Source organism: Calliphora vicina, chromosome 2, assembly GCF_958450345.1.
Source record: "Calliphora vicina chromosome 2, idCalVici1.1, whole genome shotgun sequence".
Lineage (NCBI taxonomy): Eukaryota > Metazoa > Arthropoda > Insecta > Diptera > Calliphoridae > Calliphora > Calliphora vicina.
Genome location: NC_088781.1, coordinates 140557555 through 140580760, shown reverse-complemented (window position 1 = coordinate 140580760; position 23206 = coordinate 140557555). Strand labels below are relative to the sequence as shown.

Here is a 23206-nt window from a genome sequence, read left to right as displayed (position 1 = left end):
AATAAAATTTCTATAGAAAATTGAAGTTAGTGCCAATATTCTGATAGTCCAAGTCCTCTGCTATTGTGGGATTAAGTTTTAAGGAAATGTTTGCAATAGTTTTGAAATTACATATTTATCCTCATTTATTTTGCGTTATGCCCCACTGTGCTGTGGTACCAATACTAAAATGTCAATATTATTCGCCCAAGTGTACAAAACTTTAATGTTGTTCATTTAAAAAACATATTTATGTAGAAATGTTTAATTTGTAATATAATAACAATAATAATCTTGTTTGTTTGTTTGCTTTGTTTTTTTTTCCTTACATTTAACATAAAATCAAGGTGTCGAATGCTATGATTCTGCTGCGGGACCAAGGTGTGGCCGCTGTCCCGTGGGCATGATTGGTGATGGTAAAATTTGCAAACCAGGCGTTACTTGCAGCGATCGTCCCTGTTATATGTAAGTAAACACATTTTTTGTTAAAGGCTTTTAACGATTTTATAACAAATGTAAAGGAAAACAAAAGTATTTCTTAACCATTCCTTTTAATTAAATGACAATACGACCAAGCGGCCAACTGAATAGTCTTAAAAGTTAAAACCAAAGATAATAATTTCAACGACATTATGATTGTTATTTCAAATGAAAATTAAAGAAAGAAAAAACAAATGAATCAAACATTAAACACTATTTAAAAAGCCGCTCAGGATATAAAATTAAATAAATAAAACATAACAATACTATTTTATATGAACACTTAAGGTTTAAACATTGTTTTCCCTACACATTTGAGGGTTTGGTTAAAAAAACAAACTAAATATACAACATGTTTTATATATTTTATGAGCTAAATAGCTCATAAATTCTTTAAAAGTCAAAATATTAACAAAAGCCGACCATTAAATACATTAGCTAAGAACAATAGCCTATAATAAGTGTTCTAGAGTTAAAAGGCAAAAGATAAGAAAGGATCAACAGGTGATCTAAACACATACTTTATTTAACTCTTCTGACAGTCTACATACACTTTTACATACATTTATTGTAGTTTGATAAAAATGACATCTTTTAAATAGAAACACCCAGCGAGACCAGATCAAATCAGACCGTTGTGTCTTTTCATTAATTTGAATGGGTTTTTAATAGAAAATCATGTTCTTGTTGTTCTTTTTTTTTGGCCCATAAATTATTTGTAGTCAATACAATAGATTTTGGCTTTTTGTTATGTGAGTTAATAAAATCAAATGATTAAATGGATTTTTAAGACGCCTCTACCTTTAACACACGGCGGAGGAATATTAAATCAACTTTTTTGTTTTGTATATTGATAAGAAAATCACTTAAGAAATACAAATAAAATGGAATATATTAATACAAATGCTTTGTAATGAGACAGGTTATATATTCATTTATGACAGGTGTTTGTATGTGATATATATTAAAATGATTTTGAAATTTATGATTTCCTAGAGTTGGGAAATTAATGTAAAAGGTACTAAATTGTAAAAAGGGTTTCTGATACTGTTTCTTAATAAATCAAAAATAGTTCTTTTAAGTTCCTTTTATAGTGCCGGTTTAGGATTAAATCCATATTATAGTGATTTATTTATATTAATTTTTCTCATTAGTATAAAGATAAGATAAAGAAGGAAAAATAACATTTCTGAAATAAATTAAAATATTCCAAAGATTAAACTTTCAGTAAAAGATCCAAAATTTTACTAAAGTAAACCAATTAATGACGTTACTCCTGGTACTTAACACTTCGTGTTCTATTTCCATTGTTTTGCTAATGACAACTCATACTCTCAAAATTTCGCTAATGAATCCGAAGGACTCACAATGACTTATTAAGGCATTTGATATTGGGAGTTAGACTTAAGATGGGGAAGTTTGAAATTTTCATATTTTCGATTTGTCGAATGAAGTATTTAAGTACTTGGATTTATTGAAACCATGTGGGATAACTTCTCTCATGCCTCCACCTAAAAAACTCACATACACTGAACCAAAAAGGTATTCAAAGTTCAAGAAAAAATTATAATGTTTAATTGAGTTGGGTTTGAAAAGTGGGCGACATATTAAAAGGAATTTAAAGGTTTTATTTAGAATCGATTTAATGCAGAAAATGGAAATCAATCAGGTATTGGTACAAAGTTGTAGTTGAGATAGGGGAATGGAAACACTGATTATGAATCCGCTGTTTATAATAAAATGTTATAAATAAAATCTAAATGTTAGTAACGATCGTGGATCTTCTATACTCATTTTTTATTATTCTTTAAAATGTTCAATAACGAATTTAAAAGTCGTTACTTTCTCTATTACCATGAAAGTTTTGAACGACGATCTTGAATTATTCCCTTGCTGGTGATTTCGTGCCTGATTCTGGCGATTTTGGCTGCAAAAGTTATATCAGTTACTTCAAAATAACGGGTAATGGGCTTGTTAGTTTGAATTCAACAAACCTAATTATATTATTAGTAGAACTATTATTGCTTACAGTTGAATGAACTCATGTCTTCCCTCAAACTCCAAAAGCAGTACCGACTAACGTTTTCGTCTTTAAAATGAATTCACATATTTTGGTGTTCTGTAAATGGAATAATTTTCTCGTTTTACTTTCGATCCTGTTTCCAATAGGCGGATTATAGCCCGTGTTCTGTAAATCCAGTGATTTCAAAACGATCGATTTTCAAAAATTAATAATTGACAAAATTATGTTCTGGAAATCGATCGATTTTTTTTAATGAAAAAGGTTTGTTCACTCGAAACTAAAACCTGTAAATCATGTGAATTCGATTTAAAGAAAACAGAACCAAACAACTGATTATTGTCGTAGACAGAGTGATCGTCAGAGACACTTTGTATTTTAGTTATTAAATAGAAATTTAATTCTGGGTGAAGTGTTCTAATAAGCAAATATTAATAAGGATGTTTACGAATAATTTGTTATGTGTTGGGTAGAAGTAATTTTTATGGCCAAGGAGGAAAATCTTTTTTTTCTCTCAAATAAGTATTAAAATGTTCCCAAAATTCAATAAAATTGTTCAACAAAACCATTGCTAATGGTCCAGCACAAAGTGTTTCGTGCTCTATTTATACCCTGCCTGTGGAAAAGGTCCTCAATGACATCTTTTACTAACTCAAATGCTAAACAAAGACTACATAACCTCAAGATTAAGAAAACTATATAAATTTGGTGAAACAGCAACTTCTTTTCATAACCCCAACTTCGTAAACCCACAGAGATTAAGAAGAAGGTCCCTGATTCTTCTACATTAAGAATGAATTACTTCATAATTTGGAACTTTAAATTTTTCACTTACGCTTTCCCAAACATTTCGTCAAATATCAGCAGGTTGTCAGTAGTTCTGAAAACCCATCATTAGTACAATTGTCAAATGACTGATTTTGTTCTACTGTCATTTGATCTAACATTACATGGTAATGTCCTGTCGTACACTTGTCATAGGAAGTCAAAGCCGAAAACTACACACCCAGTTCAAAAGTGACTCAACTCAAAATAAATTTTTCGGGTTATATAAAGCCGAAAAAAGAATTTTGAGCTTAAACTATGCACAATACATTTGTTAATCTATACAAAAAATATCAGTGTAATCTGTTGTTGTTAACTGTTGCTAAAAAAAAACACTAATGTTTTTCATTATGTTTCAATTGGTATATTTGGGGATTTCACGTCAAGTGAACATTTAAAACATTTATTTTGATACTATCCCACTCGCATCCCACTAAGAGACCAAAAAACTCTTAAAGGAATGGACCTTTTGCTTTCATTTGAGCAAAAAAAAAAAAATTTAAAAAGAGAGAAAAAAATTCGATTTAGCCAAAAAAAAAAATCAAAAATTGTATATCTTGAGTTACAAAACATTTATTTTGCTATATATCCCACTCGCATTCCACTAAGCAACCAAATAGTTCTTAAAGGAATAGACACAAGCTTTCTTTTGAGCAAAACAAAAATTTAAAAAAGGGCCCATTTTAAAAAAAGTTAGATATTGCAAAAAAAAGTCAAAAATTGCATATTTTGAGTAATAAAACATTTATTTTTATAGAAATCCCACTCGCATACCACTAAGCGACTAAATAGGTCTTCAAAGAGAATATCTGAGCTTTCTGTTGAGAAAAAAAAATATTAAAAAGAAGGCCCATTTCGAAAAAAAAGTCAACAAAGTTTTTGATTTTGCAAAAAAATTCAAAAATTGCATGTTTTGAGTTACAAAACATTTTTTTTGATAGATATCGAACTCGTATCCCACTAAGCGACCAAATAGTTCCTCAAGGAAAATTCTAAGCCTCATTTTAAGAAAAAAAAGGCCCATTTTGAAAAAAAGTCAAAAAAGTTTTTGATTTCGGAAAAAAGATAATTTGTTTTTAATATTTTTTTTGAAAGATTGAAGAAATAGCTATCTAAACTATTTGGGACACATTTTGCTAAGAACAATAGGTAATAAGTTACATGGATAAGAAAAATCACATGTTTGGCCAAAATGTCAAATTTTGACTCCGAGAGTTCTTGACCGATCTTGTTGAAAAATTGTGTATGAATTACTATACAATAGGTATAACCTTGGTGCAAATTTCATCCCGATCGGAAGACATCGATTTTAAAAGTTGGTTCACTTGACGTTGAAATCCCCCATATGTATATTTATTTTCGATTTCTGAAAAATTAAAATTTGTAGTTGTGTCACTCTTGAATTGGGTGTGCGATATATAAAAGAAATGAAATCACATGCTTTTCACAATAATTAATTTGTTAATGGAGGTATTTTCCGAAACTTAGCAATTGCCTTGCTAACCCCCATTTTCTCAATATCTGGTTATCCTTTTTCGTAACGATAAATCTCCAATTAACAGTTTATTGTATGAGAACTGTCAACGATAAAAAATAACCAGAGATTGAGAAAATGGGGGTAAATGTCATATGCTACACTTGTTATACCCTTCACCTTCGTGAGAAGGGTATATACATATAAGTTTGTCATTCCGTTGTATTTTCTACATTTTTCATTTCCGACCCTATAAAGTATATATATTCTGGATCCTTATAGATAGCGGAGTCGATTAAGCCATGTCCGTCTGTCTGTCCGTCTGTCTGTTGAAATCAATTTTCTGAAGACCCCAGATATCTTCGGGATCCAAATCTTCAACAATTCTGTCAGACATGCTTTCGAGAAGTTTGCTATTTAAAATCAGCAAAATCGGTCCATAAATAACGGAGATATGAGCAAAAAACCGGGACAACCTCGATTTTTGACTTAATTTTAATCTATATCTGGATTACTAAGTCATTAATATAGACAATATGGATATCTAATTTCAAAGTCCATTGCAATGATGTAGATAAGGCAATAGTAAGTTGGACCTACAATGGGTCAAAATCGGAAAAATATTTTTTAACCCGAATTTTTTTTTCATCAACAAATTTTTTTTGTCATAAATTTTTTTTCCAAAAAAAAAATTAAAAACTAAAAAAAAATATTTTAAAAAAAAAATTTTAAAAAAATTTGGAAAAAAATTTTTTTAAAAAAATTAAAAAACAATTTAAAAAAAAAAAAAAAATTTAATTTTGTTTACCTAAAAATATTTAAAAAAATTTATTTTAAAGTATAATTTGGTGAAGGGTATATAAGATTCGGCACAGCCGAATATAGCTTTCTTACTTGTTATTTAAGACACTTTGTATTATTTATTAAATGAAAATATTAAGAACATTTAGATCATGCATTAAAAAACCAAAATAAATAATTGAAAATGCTTTAAGTGTGAATAAAAACCCATGTCATGCTACTGAATTTGAAAACAGAGTACAATAATTTGGTAACAATGACATAACTAGTCAGTATATTTGATTTGGAAATGCGATTCGATGTATTCTGATTATGTTAGATAAGGAATTATTCCTGGAATTATTATTATAAAACTAAGGTGTCATATGCCTTTTTCCCTAGATTCGTATCTTATAATTTAAAATCTTAAGTTGATATTTTTGAGTTTGATTGCAGCTTTATAACCAGCTTTAGAATAAATTTAATTCGAATATTTCTCACAAATTCTGTAGAATTCTATAGTAAGAATGCATGTTTAAGTTTGTTGGTTCTAAATTATATGACGTTTTAAAGATATGTGTGACTTTTTTTTTGTTTGTTTTTAGGTTGGTATTTTATTAAAATCAAATCATATTCATTCAAAGATGTTCCAACTTTATGATTATGAGTGTTTATTATATGCAGGTATTTAAAAGTTAAGTTTTTTTTTTTGTTTTTTTGTCATTGTTTAAAAGCGATAATGAAAAATGACATTAACGACATGTTGTTGATACAATAACCAAGCAAAGAAAGACACCAGTATCACGGTGACACTACTTATGTTGGTGGCTACGGATGATAGTGGTGCAACCAAGTGTGGTGCAAGCTTCTCTCACTCATGCCCGTAATGTTGACAACAAAAGACAATCGTCGTAACATTTCAGATTTTATGCAAATCAATTCAGTTTTAAAGAGTTGAACAAACAAAAGACAAGAGACAAGACCCAACAGTCAACCAACAAGACAAATAAAGTGGAAACAAGGCGCACCTTGTAGTATTTTGTGAAACATACACACCGACATTTATTAACTCAGGGGAGAAGATCACACAATGTCGGATGGTTGGCTGGCTGGCATCTTCCAGACACCTACAATGTTGAACTACTACTAGACTATCATCACTAGTATCTGTATCTGTTTAGGTTTTGTTAATATGAATAAGAGTGCAAGTTGTATATTGGCCAAGCAAATGAAGAAGAAACCATATCAATTTCATCTTTACATTCTCATCCATTCAATCGTATCAGTTTAAAACATTTCATTTCATTTTACTTTATTTTATTATTATGCGTTACATTTGTTTTTGATTTTTTTTTCTTCTGAAGCCATTACCATTATATGGAGTGGAACAAAATACCAACATATAAATATTTTTAATTTAAATAGTTTATTGTTCTGTTATTTCATCTACATTTAGAAATAAGAAATACTAAAAATCTCTTACCATGGAATGAATGAATGCACTTGTTGCCCCAGCTTTATATATATTTTTTCGAGGTAGGGTTTCTTATTTCATTGGAAAATTGCTGCTGACCCATCTTTTGACATTAATGCTCAATCTGTTTATTGTTTCATTTAATTTATGTGCCATTATTATGTTTATTTCTTTTGTACTTTGAAAACAAAATTATTTAAGTTTTTTTTGTTTTTTATTTTTTTAATTTAATGCATTTTTATTGCAATCCGGTTTTCCTGTTAAATCATTATTTTAAAGTCATTATTTTAATTTTTATTTTTAATAAATTTTTTTCTGATAATTTTTCTTGCATACAAAATTTGGTGGGATCTCTATTATGTGTTGAGTGTGACAAATTGTAAATTTATACTGAAAAAGCAAATGAAAGCTGTAAAGGGAGTTGTGAAAGATTGTGAAAATCTGTATAAAGAGTGGGTGTCGTCACAGTATCTGTTGCTTGGTGGTGGGTAGTTAGTACCGTTTATTGTACGTTCTTTTTTCTTTAATGCAAAAATCAAATAAATTTTCTTCTCACAAGTCATATGCAAGGAATAAAATGCAGCTGTGGCCGCAAATATGTTCAGGAACAATGTAAATTTATAATTACACAAGTTTAGATGACTTAATGAGTGTGATCATACAATTAAAATTTATTTTAGTCTTATTGTAGTCATCCAAACTAAATCTTTTCACTTCTTTGGTCCAGATGAGAATATACATAGTTAATGTAATTTGAAATCGGATTTTGCTGCAATTTTCTAAAATATCTGATATTGCATGCAGTAGTTAATCTTTCTATTACGAAAGCAGTTTCGAAAAAACATCTTAAATTATATTCATGCTGCTACTTCCATGTTCGATAAGTACTTTGTGAATTTGTCATCCTTTGCCAATATTTAAGTATCAAGTCCGATAAAATCTCTTTTAAGGCTGGAGTAGGAATCTTTGGGAAAGAGCATTAGCTTATTCTAGGAAACCGATTCATTCAAAATGAGAAATACAACAAATAAATACTGAATTTATATAGGTTTAATTCATCATCATAAACTTATGAAGAAACTTTTGCCTTCTTGGATCAAACAATTTGATAACATTATTTAAAACATTATTATTCTTTCTTTCTATAAGTTCTGTTTGAATCGGATTATTACTACATTCATCAACAAATTTTGTATTACATTAAAAAGTGAGCGCTACGTTTGCTCTCAAACTTTCTCAAATTTGGTTTATCCAGCATTACCTTGCTGAATTTGGTGATCTTCAATAATCCAAAATTAAAATTTGTCAGTGCTTTTTTGGAAAAATGCTTTTCACTTTGAAATAAGTTGGGAGGAATCAAATCAGAAATCTATTTATTTCCAAATATTTCGGTTCATATTGATCGTTTATTCCCGTCGACTATTGTGATATTTCGAAGTACATCAAATAAATGCTGTATTCTCTAAGTGATATTAACATGTTAAAAATAGATCCGCACACTCTACTAATTTGATTTGATCATTCTGTCTCAGAGTCTTATGGCCAAATACTTCAAATGTAAATATTAAGCGTATCGATTTCCAGTATTTTATACATTGCCTCGTTAGGTGTAGACCTTCGACTCATCACATACAAGTGATCCATGTATTAATATTGACCTAATCCAATAAACTGTTTTTGGTTTAAGTCCCCAAGTTTTATCTATTTAGGATAGACAGGAATCTTTATAAATCTTTCGTTTAAAATAACAGTGCATTTAAGTTTACAGTTGAAAGTCATCCTGAAGTTCGTAATTCTTCTTCTTGTGAATAAAAACATCTATCTCTCTTTTTTGAGTATTAACCCTAAGGCCACATCTGATGCTCCAGAAGCTCGAACGACAGCATATGCTATTACGTTCCTACGACAATTGGATCTTCGCTCCGGAACGATGTGAGTCTCACACAAGTCAGCTTTGATAGTTTTAGAATTTTTTTCCATGTTTTGGGATCCTGAAGTTTGTTATTATTCTCCATGTGTTTTCTGAAGATTAACACCAAAGTTTAACCAATAGAATGACAGCACAAGCCACTACGTTTCCACGATAATTGTACCTACGTTTCGGAACAACGCGAGTCTCAGATTCGTTTGACAGATTTAGAGACCCTAAAGTTCGCGACTCTTCTCCTTGTGAATAAAACCATCTATGTTTTCTAAGTATTATCACCAAGGCATGAACTGGTGCATATGCCACTACAACAATTGGATCTTCGCTTCGGATCGATGCGAGTCTCACTCGATCAAAGATAGTCAACTCAGCGAGTGCTGGTTCTTTGACAGTTTTAGAGATTTTTTACCAAGTTTTGGGATCCTGAATTTTGATATTAGAGCCATCTCCGTTTTCGGAAGATTAACCAACAAAATGACAGCGTAAGTCACTACGTTTTCACGACAATTGGAGCTTCGATCCGGAACGACACGAGTCTCACTCTTTTGACAGATATATTCACAATTCACAAGGAGAATAATACCGAATTTTAGGGTCTCTAAATCTGTCAAAAGAGTGAGACTCGCGACGTTCCGGAACATAGGTCTAATTGTCGTGGAAACGTAGTGGATTAACACCTAGGCAACAACTGCTGTTCCATCGACTTAATATTCTACAAGGTTGGTAATAGTACGTTTCTCTTGGGGAGTACTCCTAGTTTCAATGACAGTTTCACCTATTTCAACATGAAATTGTCTTTCAGAGAGTTCACTATTTCGTTCACTATTTGATCAATACCACAATTGCTGAGAGCACTTTCGATTGCTTTGGCCTTTAAGTTGTTAAAAGCACCATCTATATCTAGGAAACATGCCAGTGCATAGTCTCCCTGATGTATGTCTCTAGTTTTTTAATTTTATCATGAAGATATTTCTCCAGCGATTTATCTTTGGCATGTTGACTGTGAGACAAAATCATATGGTGTATTCTGTCTCTTAAATGAGAATAAAATATTCTGTCTAGAGTCTTAGAGTCGCTGTGTTGAATTTAGCAGAGGCTGTCGTAATGTTTTGCTGATTATTTTTAACAAAATTTTAGTTTTAAGGATCCAAATTTTATATACTTTGTATTGAAAGATCCACAAATTAACAAAATGTCTTTAATATTATATTATGTATTTAAATTAATAAAAAATAAGATTCTACCAAAATCAATTATTCCTTAATAAATCTCAACTCTGTGCTAGTTAGCTCAACACAACTGTTTCGTTTAAAATGTGTTCATATCACAATTAATTTTGTTTTAACTAGAAATTAACTGCGTTGTATAAAAATGTTCGTACATACATTATTTATTGAACTTTTGCAAAAACCCACTTCATTAACATACGTTATTTTCTACGGTTTGACATCTTTGAAATAATTTGTGGAGGTGGTAGAACTTGTACTCAACACAATTCTATGTATTTAGTAATTTCAAAACAATTCAATTCAATACTTTTTTTTTATTATTTTATTCATTATTTATATTGCAATTAATTAATTTTTGTTGTAGTTTTTTTTTTTGGTTTTATGACAGCCAACATTTAAAATTTTAAATAGACACCCAGAAGAAAAAAAATTAAAAACACTTAAATGTTTTAGAAGACATGAAAGCTTTGTTATACACTTGTTTTAATGTTAAAGAGCCTTAAGAGCTTTTCACTCGGTTGTTTCAAAGTCTTTCAAATCATTTACTTACTAACAATGAAGTCATAAAAGGTAGTCTTTAAGTTTATTGGAATTTAAGAAAAAAAGTGTGAAGTGTTGTTAACAACTCTACATACAATAAGTCAAAGACATACTTACATGCAGATTTGAAAAGCACTACAAAAATGGAGGATCTATTGACTTTGTCATACTGTTTGGAATACCACGCAAATTCCTGAATTCTGATACTCCTTAACCCTAGGTCTCCACGTAGCAATTTTTTATTGTTAAGCTCTTGCAAAAATTGTTTATTGCATAGCAATAATTGCTCAAACAATAATTTCGCAATGAATTGCTCCATATGGCAATTGGAGTCGTCACATCGCAAATTTTATGGACGTAATCAAATTTGACAATTGCGGCATAAATATTCGTAAACCATTTGAAATTCGAAGCGGTTTTAATATTGAAATATGCACTTAATTCTTACAACCTAAACGAATGATCCTAGAGAAGTTATAGTTGTCCAAATCAAAGAGATTATAATGACCTAATCATGGCTGTATTATTTACTTTAGCCATATTTAGTAGATCATGTTGGGTATATAAGATTCGCCTTAACCGATGTATTTGATGTATTTTCATTTAAATATTTGTAGCAAACAAATTTCGCTTTCTTTCGTCAAAAGGCTTTTAAAATCTCACATTGGTGTTAATGTTGTTTTATTTTAAATATCTTTTTTTGTATTCAGTAGTAGTACCCTTTTTTATAACTTCTTTTAATTTCGTTGTGGTCTTGGGAAAATGCTATTAAATGTTTACTTTTGTGGCCGCATGAGTGAAAATATTTCATTAACATTAAAGCCAGTAAAAGAGCAGTGGAGACATGTTTGAAGCTACAAAAGGAAATCAAGCTTATAAAAGACAAATACTTTTTAGATTTTCTGTTTGCACTCGTAGTTAAATAAAGATCAGCATTTGCATTTTACCATGCAATTTGCCAAACAACATTCTAAAGAAATGAATGAAGGAATGAGAGGAAAAAAGAAAATAGACACTTTACTCCTTGTTTTATTATCCTTATGCTCATATTTCATAATTCCAATTTGCCATTTGGGCTGGGTTTTGGCTTATTTTATATTTTGCTGTTCATGGAGCAAAAAAGAAGACAAACTTAAATCGTTTGGTTTAGCCCAGAGGCTTCAAGATGTTTCAAACTCGGCTAACTACCTACACATAAAGAATACTGCACATAAGCAAACTTACCTTTACATCTGCACTTAAGCCAATTGCTTGTATGCGAACCTATTTTTGAGTGCGTTTTGCTAAATAATGTGTGAACAAAAATGTAAAATGCGTACAAAAAACACTGCAAAAATCATAATAAAATTGAAAAAAATCTGTTGGAAAAAAATATAAGTAAAATCCACTTTGTTTAACAACTGAATAGAACAGAGTACACCCATAAAAATAATTAAGTGAAATGGCTAAAAAGTAAAATGTGTGAAATAAAAGGGTTTTAGTTGTTGTACATTTTATGATCATATCATTTTACTCCTTCATCGTACCTTATGTAGATTCAGTAGCACATAAATACACTCGAAGTTTAATAAGTTTTCAGAACATATTTTTCATTAATCCAATGTTTGTTTTCAAAAAAAAAATAGAAAAAGTTTAACTAGAAAAAACTCAAAAAAAAAATTACTCAAAATAATCACACATACGAGTGTTGTTTTTGTTTTCACATAGTTCTATGTATATTCTCTATGGAAAAAGCTTTCTGAATATAATATAAAATGTATCCGGTGTCATTGGATTTCAGCATTCTCTCAACAGGAAATGGACGTCGAAACTTGGGGTTACTCCATAACACTTGAAAAGGGTTTCCATATGAATCTCCATGATATTGAAAAAGCTTTTGAGATGATCAAAATACGAAAAGTCCTATTTGCCTTTGAACTAACCTCATGCAAAATTGATGATGATTGAAGAAAAACATATAGGTGAGATATGAAGAGGAATTGATTATCAAATCAGGCTTCCATCATAACGCTGAGAAAGGATGCTGTGAAACCTAGACATTATGAAGAGTTAGAAACGTATTATGAAACGAGAAGGCTGATGTTGGAGACTGAGATGTTGGCAATCAAAAAGATATTTGATAAATATAAATATGTACTAAAGCAAAAAGAGAAAGGAAAGGTAAGGTAAGGAAAGGGAAGGAAAGGAAAGGAAAGGAAAGGAAAGGAAAGGAAAGGAAAGGAAAGGAAAGGAAAGGAAAGGAAAGGAAAGGAAAGGAAAGGAAAGGAAAGGAAAGGAAAGGAAAGGAAAGGAAAGGAAAGGAAAGGAAAGGAAAGGAAAGGAAAGGAAAGGAAAGGAAAGGAAAGGAAAGGAAAGGAAAGGAAAGGAAAGGAAAGGAAAGGAAAGGAAAGGAAAGGAAAGGAAAGGAAAGGAGAGGAGAGGAGAAACGGTGATTATCTGTAGTCTCGCTTTAAACAAATATTGAGCCATCTCAAGAAGGGTCTTGAGGAATAGGCATTGCCAATTGTCGGAGGAATGACAAACATCTTATGGGAATCCTCAAATAAAAGGAAGCGAAAGACAATCTAAAACTGAACGACTGGTTAGAAGCTAACAGCGCATAAGGAACTAAGATTATACCAATACAAAAACCATTAGATTAAACCTATGTTCCTAAAAAACCTAGAGTTATTAATCATCTATTGCAACTCAATAGTTCTGACTAGTTCAGATTCTGGAGATTATAAAGATTCAGAACAATATCTGGCAGTAATCATGGAATAGTCAATTCGAATAATGGAGAGAGAAAGTCAAACGGTTATTCACTAGGTTATTTTTCTACGTTCCAATTGGATCTTTTCTTCGGAATGACCTGAGTCTCACTCGACCAAATATTGACAACCGGAAAAAATATATCAACCAGAATTTTTTCCCCCAGTGAAGAATTTCCGATAACAGAAGACAACTATTTTTTATAAGGTATTAATAAATGTAATGATTACCATGAATGGGTTTGAGACAGCTTCCTTCTGAAACTTCTAACTTTTTTAATAGAATAGGAATGATGGAGAATGAATCAAATAAATCCTTTGAAAGTAGACACACGTTTCTACACAACATTGTTTAAAGTTGTGTGGTTCTCGGGTAGGATTTTGAGAATGATCTATTTTATTTCAGGCTGCTCAAAGCAAATAAATCAGACTGATATGATTAGGATTATGATTTGTGTTTATTTGGGTCGCTAATACTGCTGAAAAAGTCATGCATTCTTCATTTTTAAGAACCACGGCAAATGATTGTTGGTTACGACCATTGATATGAAAATTATTTTTTAATTAGTTGATGGACAGTTGCACTACCAGAATGTATATCAGTTTTTCAACTCAGATAAGAACTAAATAAGAAGCTAGTCTCCTTAAAGGTAATAGGCAAAAAAGTATTGTCTGCATCATGTTAAAAAGAGAGGAGAGTGAGCTTTGAGTGTTGTCCAAATATTAGTCGATTCTAATCATATTCGTAAACATTGAACAAATTTGTACGAGATTATGTAAATTTCTTAAAATTGTCTAATGAATCTCTATATATATTTTGTTCAGTGTAAATTTAGCATGGGATATTCCATGTTTTTCCATTAAATAATAAAAATATGCAATATTGTTGTGAAGAGAGTATTTACGCTTCTTTTTAGTTTAGCATGGATGTCAATGTTTTGTTTTGTTTAGTTATTTTTTTCGTTTGAGTTCCTTCTTTTAAGCACTTTTTTTGCTCTACGTAGCAAGGAGGCCCGTTTATTATTATTGTGGCCATATACCAGGTACATATACAACGCCCAAGGCAGTTTAACGTTTAAAAGCACACGCGCAAAACTCTAAGAAGATGCGAGTATTAATTTAAATTCAAGCAGTCAAACAGCCACACAAACACAATAACAACCACAACAACAATTATGTTTGATGGCTTAGACCCGCTTTAAGTGAAGTAGAAAAAACGCTAAGATAAAAAACAAAAAAAATAAAATAAAAACTAAATAAATATTAACCAACATGGGAGTGAGTGTGTGAGCAAAAGTTTTTGTGGTTAAAAGAAAATGCGTAGGCGAACTCGTTCATGACAGTTGTCTTATAGATGTTAGGTTGTGGTTTGCAAGTTACAATATAAATGTATGTAGATAGATAGATATGTATTTGGTTGTTATGGGAATGGTTAAATGTGTTTGAGAGTTTGGTCAATACCAGAAATTTTACAAATGTAATAACGCTTAACCAAGTTATTTCAACTTTCCTTAAGGAAAAACAAAAGTAAAAACAATGTTAACAGCAATAACTACATTTTGCCATACATACTAGGATAATAGGAATATTTGACCAAACACAAATTGATCATCATACATGTGCTATGTATGAGTTAGTTATCTGTGACTTTTTTTTTGTGAGTTTTTGTCTGTCCACCTTGTGGGCTTTCTTTGGTTATAGAGTGTGGGAAAGTTGTGTGTTTTTTTTCGGTTTCAAACCAGGCGAACTGTTAACGATCTTTGATGTGATAAGTTTCTTTTTGTTTTACGGTTTTAAACTCTTTGTTTGGCATAACTTTAAAATAAACCGATCAATGTCTGTGATAATCTTCGTGGTCTTCCCCCTCAAACCAAAATGATATGCCTATTGAAGCGTAAAATTTAAAATACACAACAGGGATGGAAAGTTGTTTAATATGGGAGTTTTTGTGGTACTTTTTTGAAAGAAAATTTAGTTTTCAAAAAAAAATTACTTTTTATTACAAAAATCAGAAGGATTTTCAATACAAAATCTAAATTGTAAGAAAAACATTAAAATTCCTAAAATCGTTAAATGTTTCTTTCAAAAACCATTTCAAAATATGTCTTTTTCACAAAAATTAAACTATTTTCTAGGGGTAATAGTCTTTTGCAGATTGCCTAATACTTTTTAAAAGATTAGAAAGTAACTACCAACGTCTGTAATTTCTAATGATCTTTATTATTTTACTTTTTATGATGACACATTTTTAATTTTTCTCAATTTACAACTGTCTTACCTTTGGTGTAAAGTTCTGAAAAAAGTACAATAAATACCATCGTACTTTTTTTGATACAATTTCATGTTGAAAAGCACCTTGGTACTCCTTTGACTAATGTGATACTCTTATACTTAAGGTACGGTCACACATGGCAAATATTTGCTCAAAAAAGCGTAACCACTTTTTTTTAGCACAAATTTGTTTGACGTGTTTACTCTTACAATAGTTTTGTAAGATCAAACAGCATCAAATAAAATAAAACTATTTTTTTTTTATTTTGAATCATCCAAAGTAAAATAAGTTTTTGGAATAAATAAAAGAATTCAAGTATATTTTATTTAGTGGTTACGTCTTTTTCGTCAAATATTTGTCATGTGTGACCCTACCTTTAGAAATTTGTGTATAATGTTTTTATTATAAAAAAAATTGTTGTTTAACAGTTTGTTCTACAGAAAAATTTATGTCTGTATAACGGTTTAATCTATAGAAAAATTTGTGTATAGAAGTTTTTTCTATAGAAACAATTTATTTATAAAATAAAATTTATGTCGTTATAACAGTTGTATGTATAGACAAATTTGTGTATAACAGTTTTCTATATAAAAATATTGTATATAAAAGCTATAGAAATTTGTGTATAATGTTTTTATTATAAAAAAAATCGTTTTTTTTTATAACAGTTTGTTCTACAGAAAAATGTATGTATAACATACAATTTATGTCTGTATAACGGTTTAATCTATAGAAAAATTTGTGTATAGAAGTTTTTTCTATAGAAACAATTTATTTATAAAATAAAATTTATGTCGGTATAACAGTTGTATCTATAGAAAAATTTGTGTATAACAGTTTTCTATATAAAAATATTGTATATAACAGTCTATAATAAAATTTGTGTATAACATAAAATTTATGTCAGTATAACAGTTTTTTCTATAGAACAAATTGTGTATAACAGTTTTTTATATAGAAAAATTTGTATATAACAGTTTTTTTATAATAAAATGTCGGTATAACAGTTTTATCTATAGAAAAATTTGTGTATAATAGTTTTCTATATAAAAATATTATATATAACAGTTTTTTCTATAATAAAATTTTTGTATAACATAAAATTTATGTCAGTATAACAGTTTTTTTATAGAAGAAATTGTGTATAACAGTTTTTTATATAGAAAAAATTATATATAACAGTTTTTTCTATAATTAAATTGTGTATAACCGTTCTTTCTATAGAAAAATTTATGTATAACATAAAATTTATGTCGGTATAACAGTTTTATCTATAAAAAAAATTTTTGTATAACAGTTTTTTCTATAGAAAAATTATGTATAACAGTATTTTCTATAGAAAAAGTTATGTATAACATAAAAGTGATGTCTGTATATATATCAGTTGTTTCTATAGAAAAAAATGTGTGTATAACAGTTTTTTATATAAAAAAAATTGTGTATAACAGTTTTTCTATAGAACAATTTATGTATAACATAAAATTTATGTCGGTATAACAGCTTTATCTATAGAAAAATTTGTGTATAACAGTTTTTCGTATAAAAAAACGTGTGTATAAGTTTTTTCTATAGAAAAATGTATGTATAACAGTTGTTTCTATAGAAAAAAATTGTGTAGAACTGTTTTTGCTATAGAAAAATTTATATATAACAGTTTTTCTATAATAAGATTTGTGTATAACAGTTTTTTCTATAGAAAAATGTCTGTACAGTTTTGTTTACGGGAAATTTGTGTATAACAGTTTTTTCTATAGAAAAATTGATGTAAAAAACTATAATTTTTCTAAAATTTGTGTTTAACATTTTATCTATCCGAAAATTTGTGTATAATCAAATTCAAATGAAAACAAGTAAGAGAGCTATATTCGGTTGTGCCGAATCTTATATACCCTTCACCAAATTATACTTAAAAATATTTTTTTTTTTAATATTTTTATTTAAACAAAATCAAAATTTTTTTTTTAATGTTTTAACATTTTTTTAAAAAATTTTTTTTTTCCAAATTGTTTTTTAATTTTTTTTTAAAAAAAGTCTTTTCAAAATTTTTTTTTAAATTTCTTTAATTAATTTTTTTGGAAAAAGAATCTATGACAAAAAAAATTTTTGATGAAAAAAAAATTCGGGTTAAAAAATATTTTTTTCCGATTTTGACCAACTTACTATGGTCTTATATACGTCGTTGCAAAGGTCTTTGAAATATTTATCATTAGATATCCATATTGTCTATGTTAATGTCTTAGTAATCCAGATATAGGTCAAAAATAGGTCAAAAATCGAGGTTGTCCTAGTTTTTTCCTTATATCTCAGCCATTTGTGGACCGATTTTCTCGATTTAAATAGCGACTGAGCCGGATTTCGGAGATATTGATGTATGAATCGTGTATGTAAGTTATTTGGGGGCTTCAGAAAGTTGATTTCAACACACAGACGGACAGACGGACATGGCTATATCGATTCCGCTATCTATAACGATCCAGAATATATATACTTTATGGGAAATTACAAACGGAATGACAAACTTATATATACCCTTGCCACTCATGGTGAAGGGTATAAAAAAAGCATTTCATTTATTTGCATTTATTTATTTGATACTGAATAAATATATAATTTTCCATACCTGAACTATTTACATTAAGAAGCATCTCTCTCTTCCAGCAATTTATCGCATGACGATCTTCAATGGGTTTGTGTGTGTAAATAAAAGATTTTAAGATTTGATGTTTGATTTAAAATTATTGACAAATTTTCTTGTTGTTTATTTATGCGTTAAAATACTCGAATCTAATTGTGTTTGTAGGAGTTGGTGGAAAATGATGTTTAAATTTTATTGTTATTATTGTTATTGTTGCTGTTACTAGTATTTGTTATAGGAAATTCGGTTTTTAAGCCTTTAATCTTTGATTTTCTTTGATAAATGGCCTAAAGGTATTTTCTTCCTCTACTTCTTCCTTTTAATTTGTTAGATAACAACCCACACACTTGTTTACACACTCAACATCATCGGCATACAAACATATAATCTATCTATCTATAAATATTTACATTGAAATCTGAGTGTATTTGTATCTATGTACTAAATCTGTGTTAATAAGATTTTCTTGTAATTGTTATTAAATTTGAGTGTGTGTGTGACCAGGCTTAAACATTAACAAAAGAAAACACAAAACACCGAAAAAATTACAAAAAAAAAACTCATGTAAATAAATTTTCTTTCATACTTCAACCAACTTCAACAAAACATTAATTTGAGCCTTTTTTGTTTTCTTACCGATGTTTTGGTTTCATACAAAAGTACACACCGCCTCAACCGATTAATGTCCATTTATTTAAAACGTCATTTATAAACATTTCTTGTAGTTTTTTTTTTTGTTTCGTGGTTGTCAGTCAGTCATTTAAAGGTTTTGTTGTTTGTTTGAAATCTTTGTTTGGTTTTATTTTAAAGATTAATATTTATTACTCACATGTGTTTTTATTGTTTTTTTCTTTGCTTTTTTTTTGCTTTTCCACAGAGGCGTTCAATGTCACGATACTGTGAGTGGTGCTCAATGTGAATCCTGTCCCCTGGGCTATGATGGTGATGGACGTAGTTGCACTAAACGCAATCCCTGCTTAGATGGTCCTTGCCCTTCAGGTTAGTAGATATTTAGCTCACAATAAATAGAAATTATGTCATCAGTTGTGAAATTAAAACACAACACTGTCTGCTAATTGTACACTTAAGCTCAAAATTAATGGTACAGTAAGGGAATTTAGAAAAAGAAAACGATTTATTAAGACAACTCATAACTAACAACATGAGATATGTAATGATTACATACCATTCCTCCATCATACGGATACTGTTGGCATTATTATCTGATCATGCTAAAATATTGTTAGTTACGAGGTGTCAACCTGTGATCATTGTTATGTTCATTTGATATATTACAAACAATTTTTGAAAACTACATTTTTTACTCATATCTAAGAAAATGGGCTCCTATATAATATTTAAAAATAAACAATTACAAAATATTAAATTTATTTTTAAAAAATTAGATAAAAATTGAAAAAAAAGTATATTTAAAATCAATCCGTTTCTGTATATAACAAATTTATATTTTTTTCCCACACTTGACATCAGTGTATTTTTTATAGTTGTTTCCAAACGAAATTAGAAATATATATCCTCAAAAATGCCAAAAAGACAGCATTTTATAGTAATTGTCCAATATTGGATTATATATAAAATTTGGCATTACAACATTAAAAAAGTTACTTCAATAAAAATTCTTATAAATTTGGAAAAAATTTCTTTTCGACAAGCGTCATTTGAATTTGTTGAAGAAATTACCATATTCTTAATCTCCCAACAAACCCTCGAAATATTTTTGAATGTCCGTAACAAAATCGGTTGTCCACAAAAAATCCCTATGTCTGGCCAGCCTGCTGGCATTGCATTGAAATATATTTAGTTTTTAAGTTTAATAGAACACGATCATTTGTGATAACTTCGACATCAGTTGGGATAATTGCGAATATACATACATACATATTATTAATTGAACAATTTTGAAATATTTCAGATTTAAACTACGATATATATAAAAGTTAACTGTAGTTTAAACATGAATCATTGTTTTCCAATAACCGATTTGAATCGTCGGAAAAATATAATTCGAACAAGTAACAGAGCTACATATATTCGGCTGTACCGAATCTTATATACCCTTCACCAAATTATACTTTAAAATAACAATTTAAAAAAAATTTCAATTCAAAATTTTTTTTAAAAAAAAAAAATCGAGGTTGTCCTTGTTTTTATACCTTATATATCAGCCATTTGTTGGCTGATTTTATCGATTTTAAACAGCAACAGAACCGGGACTATAAAGGATAAAAATGGTAATAAAATGTATGTGATTTTAAGCCAAGAACTAGGCCTAGATCATTTAATTGTTTTCAATTAACTTTCATTCTAGTTTGAAATATTTTTTTTTTCATTTTGATAAAAAAAACGGTAACAAAATGTTTCGAGTTTATCATAACTTAATTTAATGCCAAGAACTATGGTTAAAACTAATTAATTTATTTATTAATTTCATGTCTTTTTCATTAAGATATCTTTTCCACTGCAAGTGAATTTGAACCAAATAAAGACTTTATTAGATCAAATCGATTTGCTTTAAAGCATGTCTATGCAAGACTGTATTGTGTCTTCGCTCACTGGTTTTTTGTGTCTTAGCTTAGAAAATACTTAACAAAATAAAAATTTCATTTTGAATAAGAAAGGATTGAACTTATTTAGATCAGACTTTACTTGACCTTAAACAAAATAAGACTTGAGATTTTATTTAAAATAATTTGATTAGTCAAAATTCAATTAATTGATGCCAAAATTTGCTTGTCCTAACTGAAAAGCTCTTTTGTGGGGACTTATTTTTTGCTGGTTACAATAAAACTGTTTTTTCTCTTATTGTATTTATCACAGAGGGAATATAAGATTATCTCGTTAATTTTCTTCTCACTTTTATGGCTTACCACGCTCCTGTGTTTCTGTTTGTTCCCTTCAATTTCGCGGTGTTCTTAAACCTAAATACAGGGTAAAGGTGCGAAATATATGTTTGACATTAGCCCAATTAATGTCATAGGGGGTCTGGTCTGCTTCATACAATAATATAATGATTTATTGATTTTTTAAAATTAAGGTTTAAACCTTTTACCCTTTTTTTTAAGATTTCCTGTTCAAGAATTTAAATTGATTTAACTAATGCGAATTTTGTGAACTTTTATAGGAAGCATTATAGTGCCAACCCATAATGTACAGCATTATCAAAGGCAGTATACAGCGCGCAAATATTCCGTAATGACATCATAGACAAAAAAAACTATAATTGAGAATGAATGATGTCAGAGACCAACTAAATAATATTGCTATATTCAATAAAATATTAGTTTCTTAAGTATAATATTTATAAAGGAAAAGAAAAACTAAAATTTTAATTGATTTAAACAACTTTAATAAAACACTATTAATTTACACTGCACACAAACACACACTACTTACATATTGGGGATATTCTTGTTAAATATCTTTACAACTCTATCCCTGGTAATATCACAACCAAGTATTATGTTATCCAAAATAAATTAATAATGAACGAAAAAGAAACATGTTAAATTTTATAATAATTAAACAAAACAAAAAAAATTATAGTAATTGTAATAAATAATAATAATAACTTTATGTGCACAAATGCTTAATAAACTATACATACGTGAATAAATAAATTTAAAATTTTATCTCTAAGTCCACCTTACCAGAAAGTGGAAATTATATATACAATACATATATTTTTAAGCTTAAAAATTAATTTTTCTCCAAAAAAAAAAAACAAAATTAAATTAATAAAATTTATGTCAAAAATTTATAAATTTCTTGTTTTAAGTTGTAATTGCTATTTTTTGTAAAATAAAAAATTTCTTGTATAATAAACATTTTAATTTTTGTATTAAACAAAATAATTTGCCTTAAAACAAATTGTGTTTTAATTTATTGAAGAGTACGATGATACGAGTAAGAATTTCACTGGTAAATACAACATTTTCTTTTCTTTTTAAATCAATCATTCATATAATTTTTATCATCTTAAAGTTTATAACATTTTGGTGTTGTGTACTCGGTTTTTATTATCATGGTATTTAGAGTCGTAGTTAGTTATTTTTGTTTTAAATCTTTTTTTTTGGTATATATGTATATTTTCCATTTTCTGGTTAATTATGTATGTTGGTAGTTTATTGCAAAAAAGAAAAGCATGTTGTCTAACAAAACTAATACATTTTGATTAATAAATAAATTAACTTTTAAAAAATACTAAAATTTACACGCCCAACATAATACTAAAACTAAAAGAAAGGACTTTACTTGATTTGAGATCCTTAGTTTTCTCTATTAATTTAATATTTCTATGGTCATAAGTGCATTATATTATCACTCATCATATCAGGAGATTTAGATGATTTTAGCACTTGTTTTGATCTGTTCCAAATCAATTCGAATATTGTGTCTTCACTATATTGTGTCTTCGCTAACTTTATTATGGTGTCTTAACCATAGAGCGGAAACTAGAAATAAACTCAAACAAAAAAAAAATACTCAAAATAATCACACATACGAGTGTTGTTTTTGTTTTCACATAGTTTATTTCTACTAATACATTATCACCACTTAGGTTTCTGACAACTGAGTTATGTCTTTGACAGGCGAGTTTCCGCTCTATATCTATTCTCTATGGTCTTAACTATGTGTCTTCGAAAAGTGAACAAATACAAGTAAGATAGCAATATTCGGCTGTGTCGAATCTAAAATACCCTTCACCATATACCCTTAAAATAATAACTTTAAATACTTTTTAGGTAAACAAAAAATTTTTTTAATTTTTCAAAATTGTTTTTATTTTTTAAAATTTTTAAT

At 28.8% G+C, this 23206-nt stretch overlaps 1 protein-coding gene across 4 annotated transcripts in view; it reads left to right on the top strand.

Moving 5' to 3' along the window:
- Tsp (Thrombospondin) overlaps nt 1-23206 on the top strand; it is a 56394-nt gene that overhangs the window by 28006 nt on the left and 5182 nt on the right. For 3 of the 4 annotated variants that reach the window (XM_065502276.1, XM_065502277.1, XM_065502278.1), the window contains 2 exons: nt 327-444; nt 19263-19384. In XM_065502276.1, the coding sequence (XP_065358348.1) occupies nt 327-444; nt 19263-19384 (240 nt within the window). Of the gene's footprint in view, nt 1-326; nt 445-19262; nt 19385-21527; nt 22274-23206 lie in introns of those variants that run through there. The other variant, XM_065502279.1, reaches the window with a different exon arrangement.